Source organism: Cinclus cinclus, chromosome 3, assembly GCF_963662255.1.
Source record: "Cinclus cinclus chromosome 3, bCinCin1.1, whole genome shotgun sequence".
In the NCBI taxonomy this organism is placed as follows: domain Eukaryota; kingdom Metazoa; phylum Chordata; class Aves; order Passeriformes; family Cinclidae; genus Cinclus; species Cinclus cinclus.
The window spans coordinates 112,275,679-112,295,500 of NC_085048.1; the positions used below are offsets into that span (position 1 = coordinate 112,275,679).

The 19,822-nt window shown below is 49.6% G+C and overlaps 1 protein-coding gene across 1 annotated transcript in view; it reads left to right on the top strand.

The window, feature by feature from the left end:
- Nucleotides 1–19,547, top strand: part of LOC134042051 (serine/threonine-protein kinase pim-1-like) — a 76,029-nt gene extending 56,482 nt beyond the window's left edge. The window contains exons 8-9 of the mRNA XM_062489127.1: nucleotides 6,808–6,957; nucleotides 19,488–19,547. Coding sequence (XP_062345111.1) covers nucleotides 6,808–6,957; nucleotides 19,488–19,547 — 210 coding nt within the window. The remainder of the gene's footprint in view (nucleotides 1–6,807; nucleotides 6,958–19,487) is intronic.
- The last annotated feature ends 275 nt before the right edge of the window (nucleotides 19,548–19,822 follow it).

The window sequence follows — 19,822 nt, forward strand, 5'->3', positions numbered from 1 at the left end:
GCGGGGGCCGCGCAGCGTCCCGGGCCATGGGCAATGGGAGCTGCGGTGGCGCCGGGCAGGGGGTGGCGAAGGCGAGCGCAGCATCGGCGCCGCTGACGGCATGGCGGCTCCCCCGCAGCACGACGGCGCCCTTGTGCCCCTGGAGCTGGTGCTGCTCTGGATGGCGTCGTGGCCCGGCTTCCGCGGCATCGTGCGGCTCCTGGACTGGTTCGAGCTGCCCGACGGCTTCGCGCTGGTCATGGAGCGTCCGGAGCGCTGTCAGGACCTCTGGCACCTGCTGCACGCGGGGGGGTTCCTGCCAGAGCCCGTGGCGCGGGCGCTGTTCCGGCAGGTGCTGGGGGCCGTGCGGCACTGCACCAGCCGCGGCGTCCTGCACCGCGACATCAAGGCCGAGAACGTGCTCGTTGACCTGGCCACCGGCGAGGCGAAGCTCATCGACTTCGGCTGCGGCACCATCCTGCAGGACACGTTCTACACCCAGATGGCCGGTGAGCCCAAAGCCGGGGCCCAGCCGGGCAGTGGAGCTTCTCCCCTGTGCTTCCACAGGTGGAACACACAGGGAGGGAGGGAGGGAGGGGGAATGCTGCTTCAGCCGGCTGCAGCCAAGTTGCATTTTGGCAGGAGCTGGGGCTGGCTTTTGAGGAGCTGGCTGGGAGGGAGGGAGCAATCAGCATTGGCCTGATGAGCTGTGCCCGTGTGCCATAGGAACGCGGGAGTACTACCCACCGGAGTGGATCCTCTTTGGCCGCTACCATGGCCAGCCAGCCACCATCTGGTCCCTGGGCATCCTGCTCTATCAGCTGGTGTGCAGGCACCTTCCTTTCAAAAGCAGAGAGGACATCGTCCGGGGACAGCTCTTCTTCCCGCCCCGGGTGTCTCAAGGTGGGGATGGGCCTTCAAGGCACGGGAGCAAGAACGGCTTTGGGAGAGGGCAGGTGGCACATAAGTGTCCTGCTGTTGCAGCTGGGGAGGAGGTTCATCTCCTGGGCTGAGCTGGACGAGGCGGCACGTGTGCTTCTGCTGCTCTCTTCCAGAAGAGAGGATGGATGGGAAGCTGTGCGAACAGCTCTGAGCACTCTTAGTGTGCTGTGGGCACTGTGAAATCTGGGAGAGCATGGACAGGAGCTGACCAGCAGTTTCTGGTTTCTCTCTGCAGAGTGCCAGCACCTGATCAGGTGGTGCTTATCCATGGACCCTGCAGACAGGCCATCCTTGGATGACCTTTTAGAACATTCTTGGGTGCAGAAGCCCCACCTGGCCCAGGAGACAGCAGAGATCCATCCCTCTGCACAGTAGGATCCAGGATGCTCGCAAGCAGCAGCTGCTCGTGTCTCGTGGCTCTCAAAGAATTCCCCAGAGCATTTCCCAGTGGCCCTGGCATGGAGCAGAGAGCACAGCCAAGGAGGTGCTTCCTCAGGTCCCCGGCGATTTGTGGAGGGAGCGGCTCAGGGCTCCCCATCCTATTGGAGAAATTGTGGCACAGTGTAGTGAAATTGCCACAGAGTGGAAAAGGGGAAACATCCCCCTGCAGCTCAATGGCCTCGTGATGTCCCCGCGAGCCAAGGCACATATGGTGTGTTCTTCTGGAGATCAGCGCAGAGCTGGAGAACGCCGTTCTCGAGCTGGCCACTGGCAGGGCAAAGCTGATGGGCTTTGGTTGCAGCCCCTTCCTAGAGGACACGCTCTGCACCCCGACGAAATCAAGATGAGTCCCCAGGCGGTGCAGGGGTGGGGGGATGCTCGTGCCTCCAGGCATGGCAGGGCTCGGCCTGGCCACGTGCCAGAGGTTCCCCATGGGGTGGCAGTGGACAATATTAATCTTTCTGCCAACTGCCCAGCTGCTTTTTGGTGGGGCAGGGGATGGATGTTGTGGAAGGGGAGCTGGCTCCTGGCCTCGCTGACAGCTTCTTCCTGCCAGCATGGCACAGGCTGGGGTGGGGGCATCCGGCCTGACAAAAGCGTCCATCCGTGTGGATGGGGAACAGCAGAGGGGGACGGGTTCTTTAGCCATGGCCCAGCTGCTCTGCTTTGCAGGCCCTTGAAAGAGGGGTGGGCTTACGGGTGTGAAAGGTGGGGTTTTTCCCCACCATTGGAGTGATTAAATTATCACATGGAGCAGTCAGGCCCGTGAAACTTTGAAGAATAAGCTTTGGTGCTTTTTTTTTGTGTCCAGACCAGATGGAGCAGCACCAGCACCGTCCATGGAGTGCATCCCGTGCCGGTGCTACCCGGGGAGGGTCCATGGTGTGCAAGGACGTCCCTGCAAGAAGGATGAGGACCTTGTGTGGGATCGGCTCCTCTCCTGGCAGCAGGTCTCCAGAGGTGGGTACCCGGTTCCACAGCTCGGGTGGCAGAAGGGCTTAGGGCAAACGGCAGCAGGTACACGAGAATGTCGCTCTTGCAGCTGCTGAGGAGGTTGTTGTGCCATGCTTGAGCAGAAGAGGTGGAGCGTGTCCTGCCACGCTGCTCTCCTCTAACATGGAGGGAATGGGCTGGGAGGTTTGGGCTCTGAGCACAGCCAGCAGCCTGGCCTGAGCACAGGCCGTGGTGGGACAGGGGGGACAGGAGCCTGCTGCCACTGACCGTGGCTTTCTGGTTTCTGTCCCCAGGCTACCAGCAGCTCATGCCATGGAAACGGCACCGCTCGACCTGCCAGTCTGGGAGGGCTGGACGGCAGCGGGTGTTCATTTGCTGCCAAAAATAAATCATTCATGTTACTAACATCATCATCATCATCGGAGCATTTCTTTCATCCTTTTTTCAAGCTTTTGGCCTCCCTTCTTCCACCGAAATCTCTTTGCCTCTTTCCTCATCCACTTGGTGGAATTGGTGGGGGGGGTTTAAGTAACACAAAAAGTTCAGCAACAATTCCTGTTGCCAACCGCAGCAGTCTCTTCAAGAACCTGGAGTTGGTAGCCAGGCCCACATTTCACTTGGAAAGGGGAGTGGTTTGCAGGGACAAAGATGTCCCTCTGCTGCAAAAGCAGGGAGGAAATCAGAAGCAGCAAAATGCAATTTCAGCTCTACCCCGCCCAAAGTTGTCTGCGTCTTTGCCCTCCACTCCAAAATAGGCAGGCAAGGTTGGACTTGAACAAGGTTCAAGTCCTTCATGGTCCCTTGGCATTAAAGGGATCAAGTAAAACTCTCGTATGCAGTAATTGGAGTACAGCTACTGTAGGGATAAAGGAAATGTTGGGAGCTGGGACATCCTTCTTGTCTCCTTTGTCTCCCCAGGTGTTGTAGCCTGGATAGCTGTTAAGATGGTTGCAGGTAAAGGAGCAGCAAGGGCCTTTGTATGGGATCCACGGAGATGTTTATTTCAGCCACTGCGTGGATAGTCCAGGGTCAGAGGCAAAGACAAAGGGGAACGTCGGGGTGAGGGTCCAGGTTGAAGCAGATGGGTGTCCTGGGCAGGGGGAGCATCAGGGAGCACTTACCAGGGGACATGGGGGTGGCACAAAGGTGGGGTTAGGGCATGGGAGCCAACAGGGAAACAGGGTGGGAGTGACCAAAAGCCTGAGAGACAGGGAGAGGGCAGGGGGCTGGCCCAGGGAACAGAACAGGGCTTGCTATGAGAGAAGCCTCTCGTGTCTTCCTAACTAGGGAATGCCTTTTAGGGTCTCCACAGTGGGGTGTTTTGGGTTCAGTTTGAGTTTGGGTGGAGATACTGCTTTAGTGTAGTGGTTTTGGATTGTTAATTTGAACGTTTTTAGTTGTGAGATAGGATTAGGAGGAAGATAAAACAGGCTTAGCTTTAAATGGTACAAAGACAAACTTTATTACCAGAAACTATAGGGGAAAAAAGAAGAAGAAAAATTAGAATAAAACTTCAGACTACTCTTCTTCTTTCCACACATTTGTTTTTTTACATTGACAGCATACAAAGAACAACTCAGTTAGTTTACCATTTCTAAAATAGTCATTTACTTGTTTCTTTCAGAGAGGAGATTCTTCAGCCTATAGAGATTTTTTTCATAAGAAACCATTTGTAAGTGGTCTTGCTGTTCTAGTGTTTAGCCGTCAGGGAGGATAGAGATCTGGTTATTATGTAATATTTTTTTCCTCAACTAACATTTTAATTCATAACTAATACTGAGGACCATATCAACTTATGAGGCACACTTAAAGGATTATAATAGTTGAAACAAAAGCTTACTCCACTTTTAAAAATAGAGGGTGTTTTTCTTCTTCCCTAGGGAGAAGCAGGGGTTTTTTCACTATTTAAACCTAGGGCACTTACAGCAATTTTAACATTGGTTTATTTTAACACCAACGCTTCTTCTTACATCTAGAGTTAGAATCTTTAATCCACCCCATATTTTTTTATGTGTTATAGGGAAACAAGGGTTGCTTTTCTGTAGCATAAAAAAAAGGGAAGAATTTCAGTCTATGTCTTCCTTCCCTCAGCTGAGACTTGACTCTTCTCGTACTTTGAATTTGGTGTTTTTTGTGCTGTTTTTGTACATATTATCATTTTGGTTCTCTGGTTTTTTTTCCACAGGACAGAGAATAAAGTATTTGTAAAATCATATTTTGGGCAGTGAAAAAGTTAATATTTTGCCAGGGCAGCAGAGGGTTCTGTGATTGTTTTTAGGTGGGGCGGCCGGAGCTCTTTACCATAAGGAGCCTTCTAAGGCCGCGCCGGGGCCGGGCTGGGATTGTAGGGCCCGGCCAGAAAGCAGAGATGAGTTTTTTGGTTGTAAGGTTGTTTTTTGGCGTTTGCTGTATGTAGTGTTAGTGGTGGGCTGGTGGTTTTCCTTTTCCTTTTGCCAGCAGCCGAGGTTGGGGCCCTTGCCAGATCGGGGCCCAGCTGTCTCTCCCCCAGGCCGTGTGGGCGGTGAGGCAGGCCTTTTTTCCACCTTTATCTCTTACTGTTCACTTCCTCTTGCTGGAAACGGGATTGTTGGAACACTTTAGAGGAGACGGCTTATCCATAGTGTTCTGTTTTAAATTGTCTAAAACCGTGTGAGACAGATGGCTTCACATAGGAACATCCCCAGGGCTGCTGAGGGGAAGGCACCACTTTATTTGTTGTGAAGAGAAGTAATCAAAATCCGCAACCAACAAGCTGCAAGGCAGAACGGAGTGGGAATTACAGAAATAAAGGCCTTGAAAAGCAGCTTTGGAAAGCGGCTACTTCCTAGACAGTGCCAAACCCTCCGACCTGGCCTGGCCGGGCCCAGGGCTGGCTGCCCTTGGGAAGGGAAGGGAAGGGGATGGAGCTGGGGTGGGGGCTCTGTGGCCATGGAAACGAGAGAACCACGGGCCAGCGCGTCACAAAGGGGCAGCCCCGCAAGGGGCTGTGAAGGTTGTGGTTGACACGGACACAGTGGCAGGAGACACGTCTGGCTCTGCCTGTCTGTGCCGACTGCTGGCGATTGGAGTCACCCCACCTTGTTCTAGGGCTGGGGACCGAGCTCCTATCGCCGTCTGCTCCGAGACAGTTCCCAAATTCAACCCCAGGTACTTCTGCGAGACAGAAGCACGGGTTCAAAGATGGATTTTACTGCAAAAGGAAAGACCACGGAAGGAAAAGGTGAGGATAGAAAGGAGCTGAAAGGCCCAAGTCAAATGGAGACAAATTCCACCAGATTTCCGGGAAAATTGGTCCATGGTGGTCAGTTCTGGCTCTGTGTCAGAGTTGGTGGCTGTGAGCTACAGGTGATCTTGCAAGGACAGCCCTGGCATCATAACATTCTACCTTTAGTTTACTCTGCTTCCTGCTTTTTGACAGTAGCCAAATCACTCATACTGTCAGCCAGGACAGGGACTGTGGCCATGACAAATACAACGTGGTCATGTGATGCAAATTCTGCTTCTTTCTTTGCCATCAATGTTGGGTCTCACTACTGATAAATTTCCTGTTCTTCCTCTGCTTGGTGATTGGGTGGGTCCAACGCTGAGCATGACAGGATAATATAAAAACCCCAGCAAGGGCTGCCTGCATGCTGAGAGGTCTCTGTAGCTTGCAGAAATAGCATTCGTCGCTGTGAGGGTCTTTCCTGGGTTTTGACAAAGCCAATCTCTAGAAGGGATCCTTATTCCCCTGTTATTATTGGATCCTTGCACCTTTCACTTCAGACTTGCTAACTCAATAGAGTTTGGAGGAAAAAAACACAGGCCAGTCTAAGGAAAACTAAAACCAAACAATTGTTTTTAAAAATATCAAATATCCCTTAAGTGCCACACCCATTAGACATGTTGATTCTGGGATAGAGGTGGGCATTGACCAACCTCACTTCTTCCCTTGTGAGCCTGGCTCAGCCTCCCACAGAGGTAAGGTGGGAGCTGGGCCACTCTCTGGTGGGAGGAAGGGTCTTGTGCCAGCCTGGAGAGCCTGTGCACATTGCCAGGGAGCAGTTGTGCCCTGCAGGTGCCCCCTGCCATGAGCTGTGCTGCTGCCAGTGCCCCGTGGAGCTGTAGGGCTGCTGAGCTGTGGGGCAGGGAGAGGAGCAGGAGGCTGCATGTGCAGCTGAGCCATTGCTGGGAAGCTCAGGGCTCTGGGCTCCCTGCTGTCCCAGGGCAGCCCAGAGGCCAGGGAGTTCCCCTGGGAGCTCTGTGGAAGTGGCTCAGGGTGTGCCCCTGGCCTGCCTCAAGGGGCTGATGGCAGGAGCAGGTTTCCTTTTCAAGCTATTTTCCAGGAAAGTTTCCAGGAAATGTGTCCCATGAAACATGGAGCTTCAGATGCTTTTGTTTTGCTTTGCAGCCTCTTGTTACATTTTGTGTGTCCACTTTGCAGGCCTGACTGGCTACCCTCTTGCCAAGAGGTTTTCCCTGGCAAATCCTTCTATGCTCCTTCCCTCCAAGCCATTGCCTCCCATCCAGAAGGGCTCTCCTTCAACCAAGTCAAATATGATGTCCAGAGGAGAGCGGGACAATGGGAAAAATGGCACTGGCTACAAGGAGGACAATATTAGAAACAACCGGGACCAGGATTCAGAGGGAAAAGCACATAAGGTAAGGCAACCAAGATAAGTCCTGTGTGGCAGATTTTTAGTTAATGTCCGGTAAGCAGAGATCGGAGACCATTAACTGTGGTGTGAGCCTAAGGAAGAAGGTGAGCAAAGTAGGATCTCAGCTGGACTCTGCACTTCAGGCTGTCTTTGCAATGGGTGTGTAGTGCAGATTTCAAGTCCTCACTGTGTATCTATAGCAGGAGAGGGCTTTGAAAGGTTTCTGGGCTCTGTCATGGTTGCTCCTCTGTCTTGTAGCTGAGAAAACACCAACAAGAAGGCAGCGCTGCTAAAGTTGTCTGCTCCAGCTAAGCAATCCTCCTGCATTCAGTAACCCATGGGTATATGTGAACCATGTCTATGTCTTGGTGGTGGTTTCCATCAGCTCTGTCTGGTGGGGATGGAAAAAGGAGTTTGCTGGAACAGGCAGTCCTGCAAAGTCAGTTCCAGGTTGACGCAGCTTTTTGAGCTGTGCAGCCATGGCCTTCTACACAGTTGTCTCTGATGCTATTTCTAGATTTCTTCAGCTTCTGGGCAGCTGTGTGCTGTGGCATGGCTTTGTCCAGAGAGAAGGGATGGGAGGTGGCCATGGGGAGAGCAGCCCCAAGCCCAGGCACACGATTGCCTTTGCAGCAGGGCCAGCACCTGCAGTTGTTCTGGGTTTGCCATGGGGTGCAGGAGGAGGCAAATGAGCAACAGCTTTGGCAAACAGAATGTCCAATCAAAGGCTGATGTACTTGATTCCAGCCTTGCTGAGGAAGGGCCCAGTGTATCCCTGACAGGATGTGGTCCTTTAACTGTAGTTTGAAGAGGACTTGATTTGGGGCTTTAGTTGTGCCAGAAAGGAAGGGACACTTAAAGAATGGTGTGCACCTGCCCCTCCTACCTCCACCCTCCTTCCTGGTCATGGCATGGGGGCCCTGGAGCAACTTGGGCAAGCAGAGACCTTGCAGAGAGCAGCAGGGCAGGGAGCTCTGCTGAACTTCCTAAATGCCAGTGAGCCTGAGATGATGGAGGTGTGGGAGCTGGAGAGCACGGAGCATCGCGAGAGCTCAGCAGCTTCTGGGCTGAAAGGCTGCTGGGCAACTGTAAGAGGGAAGGGCAGCAGCAGAAGAATTGAGGGGCTTGAGAAAAGCAGGTTCTGACATCCTGCAGAATGGCTTTGTGGAGACTTGGTTGGTGATCAGCACTGGCTGTGAGGTGCCTAAGGGGCAGGGAGAGAACAGTGGTCTAAACCCATTCCCATACCATCCAAAAGGCCAGTGGAGGCAGTGGCACTGCAGAACATGCTGATGCCAACCATGTGGATTCCTGCTGGGAGTGTAGCTGCAATTGCAGACAAATGAGCAGGAAGAGAGAGGTGGTAAATTTGGGAGATGGTCTCTCCCTCACCAATTCTCTTTCCTATGCCGCCCTTCCCCTTCCTAGGACAATCTGCTATATATGATATTGACTTTTCCTGTCAGGGCATGTGTAACTGTCTTGAGTCATGAATGAGGGCAAGGCTGGATGCTACATTTGAGCACTGTGTACCACTCTTTCCAGGCATCCTTGCTGTATCCCAGAGGTGGGGATATGAAGAAGGGGTCATTGGGGCTGCCTTTGGTCCCCCCTATACCCAAGGCAGTCAGTCCCCGTGTTGGCAGTGCTGCAGGGTCTCTGCTCAGCTCTGTGCAGCTGGATGTCCAAGAGTCCCAGGAGATGAGGTAAGCCAAGGTGTCTGCTGCTCCCCTCTGCAATTCAGCTCCCTTTTGCTATCTTGTGAGGTTCCTTTGCACAGTCAGCTGTCTCCCATGTATTTAGGCAAACCTCTGTGTATTCACCATTTGGCCCATCCGTGATGATCCAGCTCCATGTCAAACCCCACACCTCATGTCACAAGGGCAGAGAGGTGGTGGTGGTGGGGAAGAGGAGGCAGGGCTTAAAAGCATCTGAAGATGGGTCCTCTGCTGGGCTTGATATTGATTCCCTCTGTAATGTTTGTGATGTCATTTGGGAACTGTATTGCATGGGTCTGTCTCCTGAAGATGATAGAATACTGTGATCCTTGAATCTCAAGTTCAGCACGCAAAAATTACGTTTTGCCAAATATTAGCTGCTGGAGAGGCGTCTGGACAGTCAGGTGCTGCCTCTGTAAACATGCTGTGTGACTTGTCTGTTTCTTGGCCTCCGGTCTGAAATGAGCTCCCAGAGAAGTTTGGGTTATAGATGTGTAAGCCAATCAATGTTTAATGCTTAGATCTTGCCTTAAAATCAAAGAGGGAAAGGTTCTAAAGAAGTTTTATAGGATGGTACCTGATGGAAAGATATTGGCTTGGATATGTTTGAGGAAATGTAGCTGTCAAGCTTATCCGAGTGATTACAATAATGAATGAGTCACAGAAATATCATTCCTATTGAAAAGCTTAGGTAGGGCTTTAAAAGTGCAATCTGAATATCCTTGGCTATCAGCTGAGTTGGAAAAGGCCTTTTCCTTCTTGGAAGATCAAGGAGGTGGAATATCCTTCTCAGAACACTCCAGTGCTCTGACCACATGTAGCACGAGACTGGCACCAGCGCAAGGCATGAGCAGGCAAAGCCAAGCTTTGTCAGCAGAAGCAAAGTAGCTGCCCTCCATACAGACTCGTGTCTCAGCTTAGCGACCTTTGCTGCTTCAGAGAGGCTGTAGGAGCCCCCCAAGTTTCAAAAGGAGAGACACCACAATTGGGGAGTTATGATGCAAGTTGGAGAATGACTGCTGTGTTTCAGCTGGAGCTTGGCCAGCTCTGTCTGACTGCAGCAACTGAAAGCTTAAGGACAATTAATCAGCTTTGCATCTTGTTGGCTTGATGTCTCTTGCATTTCCTCCTTCATCAGAGTGAACAAGCTAGGAAAGATTGCCTCCTCTCATGCTACACCTCTTCCCTCCCTTCTCTTTCTCCCTCCTCATATGTGCTTTTGTTCTCCCTTTCTCAAGGCCAAGACCGAGCGGCAGCATCAAAGAGAAGTCTGAACATGCAGGTAGGTACAGGGCATGTCTGTCCTAAAATGACCATTGGCATATTGAATCAGAGGTGACATCTTGAAAACTTGATTATGAACCATGGTTTTAAGAATTTCTTTAAATTTGTTTCAATTCCTTGATGGCCTCAGTGGACTGTCCCAGAGCCCAGTCACTGGGATTATGCTCCGGGGATGCTCTGAAAACTCCTCTAATGTGAAGTCTTAGGTGGCATAAGCTGGAGTGGTATCTTGAGGCCCTGGAAATGCATTGCAGGAAACAAAACATTCCTCTCCATTCTTTGCCTGCCTTTTATCTCCCTGAAGCCTTTCTAGTGTTGCAATTAGAACCAAAAAAAGAAAGCATTTAGCAGGAAATGAGAAATATTCCCACTCCTTCCTCCTGCCCTTGAAGGAGAAGACTTTAACTTGGGGTATATTCTGAGCTGAACCCTTTGAGATCGGAAGGAAAGTCATGGAAATTGCCTGGTTTTTCACTGGGAGAAATAGGGAACCCTCCTGTGAGGGAAAGTCCTTTTGAATTTTCCAGTTTTGGAGAAGGACAATTCCACATGGATGCAGCATATGCAGGGTCTGAGTTTGTCATCCTCTGACAGCACAGGCCCAAAGCCACCTATGGCAGGTTCACCATGGCAAATCTCTTGCCCCACTGTCTCTGCCTGTGTCAGTGTTGCAGGCTGAGGCTGGGGGAGGAGATGCCTTCTGCCTTGTCCCCCTGTCCCTGCCTTGCCTGATCCCTGACAAGTAGAATTGTGCCAGACAAACTGCGGTCTCTGGTGCGTCTGTGCCAGCCAATGCCTTTGAGTTGAAAGCCTCCAGCAAAGCCTGTTGTTGTTCCTTTGCCATTTTGGAGCATGTCATGATAGGAGAGTTGAGATTTGAAGAAATAGTTGTGCTGATGCAGAAAAAGGGATCAGATGCCCAGGCCCCTTTGCTCTGGGTTAGTTCTGCCAAATCCTGGGCAGAGGCCCTTTGGAATGACTCCTTAATTGGTGATATGCAGTTGGAATGCTTAATGCAGCTAGGGAGAAGTATTGCTCAATAAGTAAGGTGACATTTTTGCTGGATTAGTTCTGGAGTGGAAATGAGCTGTATCATTACTCCTTATCTGGTGTGCTTTTACAAATGACCTGTTCCATCTACAGGCATAAAGAAATACAGATTTATGCAAGGTCTTCTTTTGATGATCTGCCCTATGGCATTTCCACCAAGCGAATTTGGAATTGTTTTTAACTGCAATGATCAGAAATGTTTGGATGTAGGTCTTATGTTGGGTTTTGGGTTCTCTGCAGGAAAGAAAGCAGGGAAAAAACCCATGAAGCAAAACCCATGAAGCAATAAAGCTTCGCAAAAACAGAATGTTTGCAAGCCAGTGTGTCCCCTACAGATATGGGCTCCTTGAATACTGGGGACAAGCAATGGGGAGGGCAAAGCATCTTTTACCTCTAATGTGGGTTGCCATCATTCATGAGCCTGCCCTTCCTTTGTTGCAAAAGGAAATAAAGGCAACCAACAAATGCCAACCCAGAACTGAGTGGGTGTTACAGAAACAAGTGCCATGAAATCTAGCGTTGGAAAGGAATGATTTCCTAGGTGTAATTGTCAAATTCTGGAGACCACTGTGGGTTGCCAGCTGTTTGGAAGGAAAGAGATCCCTAAGTAGTGGGGTGGCAATGAGAAACACATAAGCAATGCAGTAGAAGCTCTCTTTCCTGGCTTGCTAGCACCATACTGTTCAGAGTAATTAAAGTGATACTAATTTCCTGAAAAATAAAAGCAAAGCAATTTTCTGAATAACTAAAAAGACCCCTTGGTTGCCTCATCCATTAGATGTATTGGTTCTACAGGTGGGAGTTCACCTAACTCACTTGTTCCCTTGTGAGCATGGCTCAGCCTCCCACCGAGGTAAGGTGGGAGCTGGGCCGCTCTCTGGTGGGAGGAAGGGTCTTGTGCCAGCCTGGAGAGCCTGTGCACATTGCCAGGGAGCAGTTGTGCCCTGCAGGTGCCCCCTGCCATGAGCTGTGCTGCTGCCAGTGCCCCGTGGAGCTGTAGGGCTGCTGAGCTGTGGGGCAGGGAGAGGAGCAGGAGGCTGCATGTGCAGCTGAGCCATTGCTGGGAAGCACAGGGCTCCCTGCTGTCCCAGAGCAGCCCAGAAGCCATGGAGTTCCCCTGGTTACTCTGCGAAGTGGCTCAGGGTGTGCCCCTGGCCTGCCTCACGTGGCTGCTGTTACGTGCATGTTTCCCTGTGCAGCTGTTTAGAAGTTTTGAGGAAATGTGTTCCATGGTATATGGAGCTTTAGATGCTTTAGCTTTGCATCTCAGCCTCTGTTCTATTTTATGTCTCCACATTGCAGGCCTGACTAGGTTCATGTTTTCCAAGTTGTTCCGGCCATCTCCCTCCATGCTCCCTCCCTCTAAACTGTTGCCTCCCATCCAGAAGAGCTCTCCTTCTTCTAAACCAATTAAAATCTGCAGTGTGGAGCAGGAGGGTGGGAAAAATGGCAGCAGCACCAGTGACAGTAAGAACAAGCAGGAGCTGGATTCAGAGGGAAAAATGCATAAGGTAAGAAGACCAAGAAAAGTCCATGTGATAGATTTTCAGATTATGTGCTGCAGGCAGAGTTTTCAGACTTTTTCCTATGGTGTGAGGCAAGGGAAACCCCTGAGTAAAGGAAGGTCTCAGCTGGACTCTGCACTTCAGGCTGTCTTTGCAAATGGGTGTGTAGTGCAGATTTCAAGTCCTCACTGTGTATCTATAGCAGGAGAGTGCTTTGAATGATTTCTGGGTTCTGTCATGGTTGCTCCTTTGTCTTGTAGCTGAGAAAACACCAACAAGAAGGCAGCGCTGCTAAAGTTGTCTGCTCCAGCTAAGCAATCCTCCTGCATTCAGTAACCCACAGGTATCTGTGAACCATGTCTATGTCTTGGTGGTGGTTTCCATCAGCTCTGTCTGGTGGGGATGGAAAAAGGAGTTTGCTGGAACAGGCAGTCCTGCAAAGTCAGTTCCAGGTTGTCACAGCGTTTGAGTTGTACAGCCATGGCCTCCTACACAGTTGTCTCTGATGCTATTTCTAGATTTCTTCAGCTTCTGGGCAGCTGTGTGCTGTGGCATGGCTTTGTCCAGAGAGAAGGGATGGGAGGTGGCCATGGGGAGAGCAGCCCCAAGCCCAGGCACACGATTGCCTTTGCAGCAGGGCCAGCACCTGCAGTTGTTCTGGGTTTGCCATGGGGTGCAGGAGGAGGCAAATGAGCAACAGCTCTGGCAAACAGAATGTCCAGTCAAAGGCTGATGTACTTGATTCCAGCCTTGCTGAGGAAGGGCCCAGTGTATCCCTGACAGGATGTGGTCCTTTAACTATAGTTTGAAGAGGACTTGATTTGGGGCTTTAGTTGTGCCAGAAAGGAAGGGACACTTAAAGAATGGTGTGCACCTGCCCCTCCTACCTCCACCCTCCTTCCTGGTCATGGCATGGGGGCCCTGGAGCAACTTGGGCAAGCAGAGACCTTCCAGAGAGCAGCAGGGCAGGGAGCTCTGCTGAACTTCCTAAATGCCAGTGAGCCTGAGATGATGGAGGTGTGGGAGCTGGAGAGCACGGAGCATCGCGAGAGCTCAGCAGCTTCTGGGCTGAAAGGCTGCTGGGCAACTGTAAGAGGGAAGGGCAGCAGCAGAAGAATTGAGGGGCTTGAGAAAAGCAGATTCTGACATCCTGCAGAATGGCTTTGTGGAGACTTGGCTGGTGATCAGCACTGGCTGTGAGGTGCCTAAGAGACAGGGAGAGAACAGTGATCTGAACCCGTTCCCATACCATCCAAAAGGCCAGTGGAGGCAGTGGCACTGCAGAACATGCTGATGCCAACCATGTGGATTCCTGCTGGGATGGTCTCTCCCTCACCAATTCCCTTTCCTATGCCACCCTTCCCCTTCCTAGGACAATCTGCTATATATGATATTGACTTTTCCTGTCAGGGCATGTGTAACTGTGTTGAGTCATGAATGAGGGCAAGGCTGGATGCTATATTTGAGCACTGTGTACCACTCTTTCCAGGCATCCTTGCTGTATCCCAGAGGTGGGGATATGAAGAAGGGGTCATTGGGACTGCCTTTGTTCCCCCCTATACCCAAGGCAGTCAGTCCCCGTGTTGGCAGTGCTGCAGGGTCTCTGCTCAGCTCTGTGCAGCTGGATGTCCAAGAGTCCCAGGAGATGAGGTAAGCCAAGGTGTCTGCTGCTCCACTCTGCTGTTCAGCTCCCTCTTGCCATCTTGTGAGGTTCCTTTGCACAGTCAGCTCTCTCCCATGTACTTAGGGAAACCTCTGTGTATTCACCATTTGGCCCATCCGTGATGATCCAGCTCCATGTCAAACCCCACACCGCATGTCACAAGGGCAGAGGTGGTGGTGGTGGGGAAGAGGAGGCAGGGCTTAAAAGCATCTGAAGATGGGTCCTCTGCTGGGCTTGGTATTGATTCCCTCTGTAATGTTTGTGGTGTCATTTGGGAACTGTATTGCATGGGTCTGTCTCCTGAAGATGATAGAATACTATAATCCGTGACTGCCACCTTCAGCACCCACAAGCATATGCTTGTAGAAATATTGGCTGCTTGAGAGGGGTCTGCGAATTCTAGTATTGCTTTTTTTACTTTTAACACGGGGTGCTGTTGTTCATGTTACAACATTCCTTTGTTGTAAAGAGAAATATAAACAGCACATAAAACCCAATCCAGAACTCAGTGGGAGTTGCAAATAGAAAGGCCATGAAATCTAGCTTAGGAAAGCAATTACCTCCTGGGAGTTATTGTCAGATTCTGGACATCTCTGTGGGTTGGCATCTGTTTGGAAGGGAAGGGATCCCAAAGACAATGTCAGACATAACTTCTATCTTCCTTGGCCTCCACTGTGAACTGAGATTCCAGGGAAGTTTTGGGTTATAGATGTACGATTTAATCAGTGTTTAATATTGAGGCCTGGATTCAAAATCCAAGAGGTCATGGTGCTAGAGAAGAGTTCTAGCACTGTACCTGATGGAAAGATTGGTTTGGAAATGTGTGATAAAATGTAGCTGTCATGCTTATCTGAGTTAGAAAGAAGGATAAATAAGAAGAAAGAAGGACTCAGGAGTATCATTCCTATTGAAGAGCTTAGGTAGGGCTTTGAAAGTGCAATCTGAATATCCTTGGCTATCAGCTGAGTTGGAAAAAGTAGTTTTCTTATTCAAAAAGCAAGGAGGTGGAATATCCTTCTCAGAACACTCCAGTGCTCTGACCACATGTAGCACGAGACTGGCACCAGCGCAAGGCATGAGCAGGCAAAGCCAAGCTTTGTCAGCAGAAGCAAAGTAGCTGCCCTCCATACAGACTCGTGTCTCAGCTTAGCAACCTTTGCTGCTTCAGAGAGGCTGTAGGAGCCCCCCAAGTTTCAAAAGGAGAGACACCACAATTGGGGAGTTATGATGCAAGTTGGAGAATGACTGCTGTGTTTCAGCTGGAGCTTGGCCAGCTCTGTCTGACTGCAGCAACTGAAAGCTTAAGGACAATTAATCAGCTTTGCATCTTGTTGGCTTGATGTCTCTTGCATTTCCTCCTTCATCAGAGTGAACAAGCTAGGAAAGATTGCCTCCTCTCATGCTACACCTCTTCCCTCCCTTCTCTTTCTCCCTCCTCATATGTGCTTTTGTTCTCCCTTTCTCAAGGCCAAGACCGAGCGGCAGCATCAAAGAGAAGTCTGAACATGCAGGTAGGTACAGGGCATGTCGGTCCTAAAATGACCATTGGCATATTGAATCAGAGGTGACATCTTGAAAACTTGGTTATGAACCATGGTTTTAAGAATTTCTTTAAATTTGTTTCAATTCCTTGATGGCCTCAGTGGACTGTCCCAGAGCCCAGTCACTGGGATCATGCTCCGGGGATGCTCTGAAAACTCCTCTAATGTGAAGTCTTAGGTGGCATAAGCTGGAGTGGTATCTTGAGGCCCTGGAAATGCATTGCAGGAAACAAAACATTCCTCTCCATTCTTTGCCTGCCTTTTATCTCCCTGAAGCCTTTCTAGTGTTGCAATTAGAACCAAAAAAGAAAGCATTTAGCAGGAAATGAGAAATATTCCCACTCCTTCCTCCTGCCCTTGAAGGAGAAGACCTTAACTTGGGGTATATTCTGAGCTGAACCCTTTGAGATCGGAAGGAAAGTCATGGAAATTGCCTGGTTTTTCACTGGGAGAAATAGGGAACCCTCCTGTGAGGGAAAGTCCTTTTGAATTTTCCAGTTTTGGAGAAGGACAATTCCACATGGATGCAGCATATGCAGGGTCTGAGTTTGTCATCCTCTGACAGCATAAGCCCAAAGCCACCTATGGCAGGTTCACCATGGCAAATCTCTTGCCCCACTGCCTCTGCCTGTGTCAGTGTTGCAGGCTGAGGCTGGGGGAGGAGATGCCTTCTGCCTTGTCCCCCTGTCCCTGCCTTGCCTGATCCCTGACAAGTAGAATTGTGCCAGACAAACTGCGGTCTCTGGTGCGTCTGTGCCAGCCAATGCCTTTGAGTTGAAAGTCTCCATCAAAGCCTGTTGTTGTTGTTCCTTTGCCATTTTGGAGCATGTCATGATAGGAGAGTTGAGATTTGAAGAAATAGTTGTGCTGATGCAGAAAAAGGGATCAGATGCCCAGGCCCCTTTGCTCTGGGTTAGTTCTGCCAAATCCTGGGCAGAGGCCCTTTGGAATGACTCCTTAATTGGTGATATGCAGTTGGAATGCTTAATGCAGCTAGGGAGAAGTATTGCTCAATAAGTAGGGAGACATTTTTGCTGGATTAGTTCTGGACTGGAAATGAGCTGTATCATTACTCCTTATCTGGTGTGCTTTTACAAATGACCTGTTCCATCTACAGGGATAAAGAAATACAGATTTATGCAAGGTCTTCTTTTGATGATCTGCCCTATGGCATTTCCACCAAGAGAATTTGGAATTGTTTTTAACTGCAATGATCAGAAATGTTTGGATGTAGGTCTTATGTTGGGTTTTGGGTTCTCTGCAGGAAAGAAAGCAGGGAAAAAACCCATGAAGCAAACCCATGAAGCAATAAAGCTTTGCAAAAACAGAATGTTTGCAAGCCAGTGTGTCCCCTACAGATATGGGCTCCTTGAATACTGGGGACAAGCAATGGGGAGGGCAAAGCATCTTTTACCTCTAATGTGGGTTGCCATCATTCATGAGCCTGCCCTTCCTTTGTTGCAAAAGGAAATAAAGGCAACCAACAAATGCCAACCCAGAACTGAGTGGGTGTTACAGAAACAAGTGCCATGAAATCTAGCGTTGGAAAGGAATGATTTCCTAGGTGTAATTGTCAAATTCTGGAGACCACTGTGGGTTGCCAGCTGTTTGGAAGGAAAGAGATCCCTAAGTAGTGGGGTGGCAATGAGAAACACATAAGCAATGCAGTAGAAGCTCTCTTTCCTGGCTTGCCAGCACCATACTGTTCAGAGTAATTAAAGTGATACTAATTTCCTGAAAAATAAAAGCAAAGCAATTTTCTGAATAACTAAAAAGACCCCTTGGTTGCCTCATGCATTAGATGTATTGGTTCTACAGGTGGGAGTTCACCTAACTCACTTGTTCCCTTGTGAGCATGGCTCAGCCTCCCACCGAGGTAAGGTGGGAGCTGGGCCGCTCTCTGGTGGGAGGAAGGGTCTTGTGCCAGCCTGGAGAGCCTGTGCACATTGCCAGGGAGCAGTTGTGCCCTGCAGGTGCCCCCTGCCATGAGCTGTGCTGCTGCCAGTGCCCCGTGGAGCTGTAGGGCTGCTGAGCTGTGGGGCAGGGAGAGGAGCAGGAGGCTGCATGTGCAGCTGAGCCATTGCTGGGAAGCACAGGGCTCTGGGCTCCCTGCTGTCCCAGGGCAGCCCAGAGGCCAGGGAGTTCCCCTGGGAGCTCTGTGGAAGTGGCTCAGGGTGTGCCCCTGTCCTGACTCAAGTGGCTGCTGGCAGGAGCATTTTTCCCTGTACAGCTATTTAGGAGTTTCCAGGAAGTCTGTCCCATGGAATATGGAACTTGAAATGATTTAGATTTACACTGTGGCCTTTGTTATATTTTGTGTCTTCAGTTTGCAGTCCTGACTGCCAATAGTATTGCCAAGAATCTTTCCTGGTCACCTCCCTCTATGCTCTCACATCCAAGCTCTTGCCTCCCATCCAGAAAAGCTCTCCTTCCACCCCGCCCAATAAGATGTGTAAATCAGAGTAAGGGAGAAATGTCACCAGCTACAAAGATATCAGTAGAAACAACCAGCAGCTGAGTTCAGAGGGAAAAGGATGTAAGATAAGGAGACCAAGCTAAGTCCTGTGTGATAGATTGTCATGTTATGCATTATAGTGTTTCCTAGAGAGGCTGACCTGGAACAGGGACTAGAGACAGTTAAAAGAATAAAGTAGGTATTTGTTAAGATGGTGTGGATGGTGAGGGTCATTTTTTTAGTGTGGTCTGATGATAATAAGGGCCCAGTGCATCGGCAGCTCTTACTAGCAGAGTTCCACTATGGTAGAGGAATGCAGCAGGAGACAGAACCCAGCAGTGGTGGCAAATTCTCTACACAGCGACTGGAACCTCTCTTGTGCTCCTATGCTGAGGAGCAAGAGAGCCTAAGAGCTGTGCCCAGCCCCCTTCACCCAGCCCAAATCCAATGCTATCTCTGTCCCTCCAAGACAAAACCCCCCAGGTAAAGAGAGAGTAGCCAGCTGCAGCCTTCCCCTGAGCTGTAGCAACTTCTTTTGTCTTTCCTAAGTACTGGTCGTTATTGTCTCTTTGCAACATAGTGCGAGAAAATTCCCTGAAAGAGAGAACCAAAAGGAAAATCCTAAACCTCAACAACAAAACACTCCTAGTGACCTTTTAAGAGAAAAGTTTTCTCTAGAAAATTTACAACCAGCTGTATGTGAATTAATTGCCTTTCAGTCTGAAACCAGGAAAATTTTATTTGATTTTGGATATTGAATGTTTAATATCGTAACCAGAATCGTAGTGCAAAGGGATTAAATTATTGTACCTGCACATTTCATTTGAAGCCAGCAACTTCATATGCTCATCTATCCAAGCATCTGTTCTCACTTCGCTCTTTGGAGGTGGGGCATTTATACATTCAAAGGTAAGGTCTCATCTCACTGAGCTGAGATTTATTTTAGATTTCTGAAGGCACTGTGGCATAAATCATAGCCATCATGAAGCCTTTTAGAAAGCTGATGATTGTGCAGCTGCTCTACCTGACACTCTGGTGCTGCGAAGTTGAAGTCGTGTTTGCTGTTCACCTGGACCTACACTACTTTTTTGATGCAGTGATTTTTTTCAAGAGGATGGCACAAGAGAACCCAAATGTTATAAATGAGAAACAAAAAGTCTCAATATTTAGCAAAATTTAGATAGCTTTATTTGCTACAGACGGAGCAAGCAGTGCTGGGGAATGTGAGGGGTCACTGCCCTCTCCACGCTCCATCAAACCTGGGTTTGCAGCCTCTTCTTATACTGTGGTCTCTCGCTGTAATTTTTAACTTTGCCAGGTAAGCAGTGGTGGTCGAATAAACATCCATAAAGTCTCTGGGCGATATTCAGTCTCATAGATGACTGGCAAAAGTCAGGAACTCTGGTCTTTGTAGATAGGCAGCAAGGATCAAATGAAGACAGGAAATCTTATTTTGCAAAATCTATCAGACTATCAGAAATTCTGATTTTGCAAACTGGTAGTAGATAAACTTATTTAGCCTAACAGAGGGGTTTAAAACAGAATGATTTAATCGTATGTTTTCCTCTATCTAGTGTCCATACTTCACTTCAGACCTTAGTATTCTGGTTTATACAAACCCCAATACTTTTATGATTAACACAAATCTTTTAT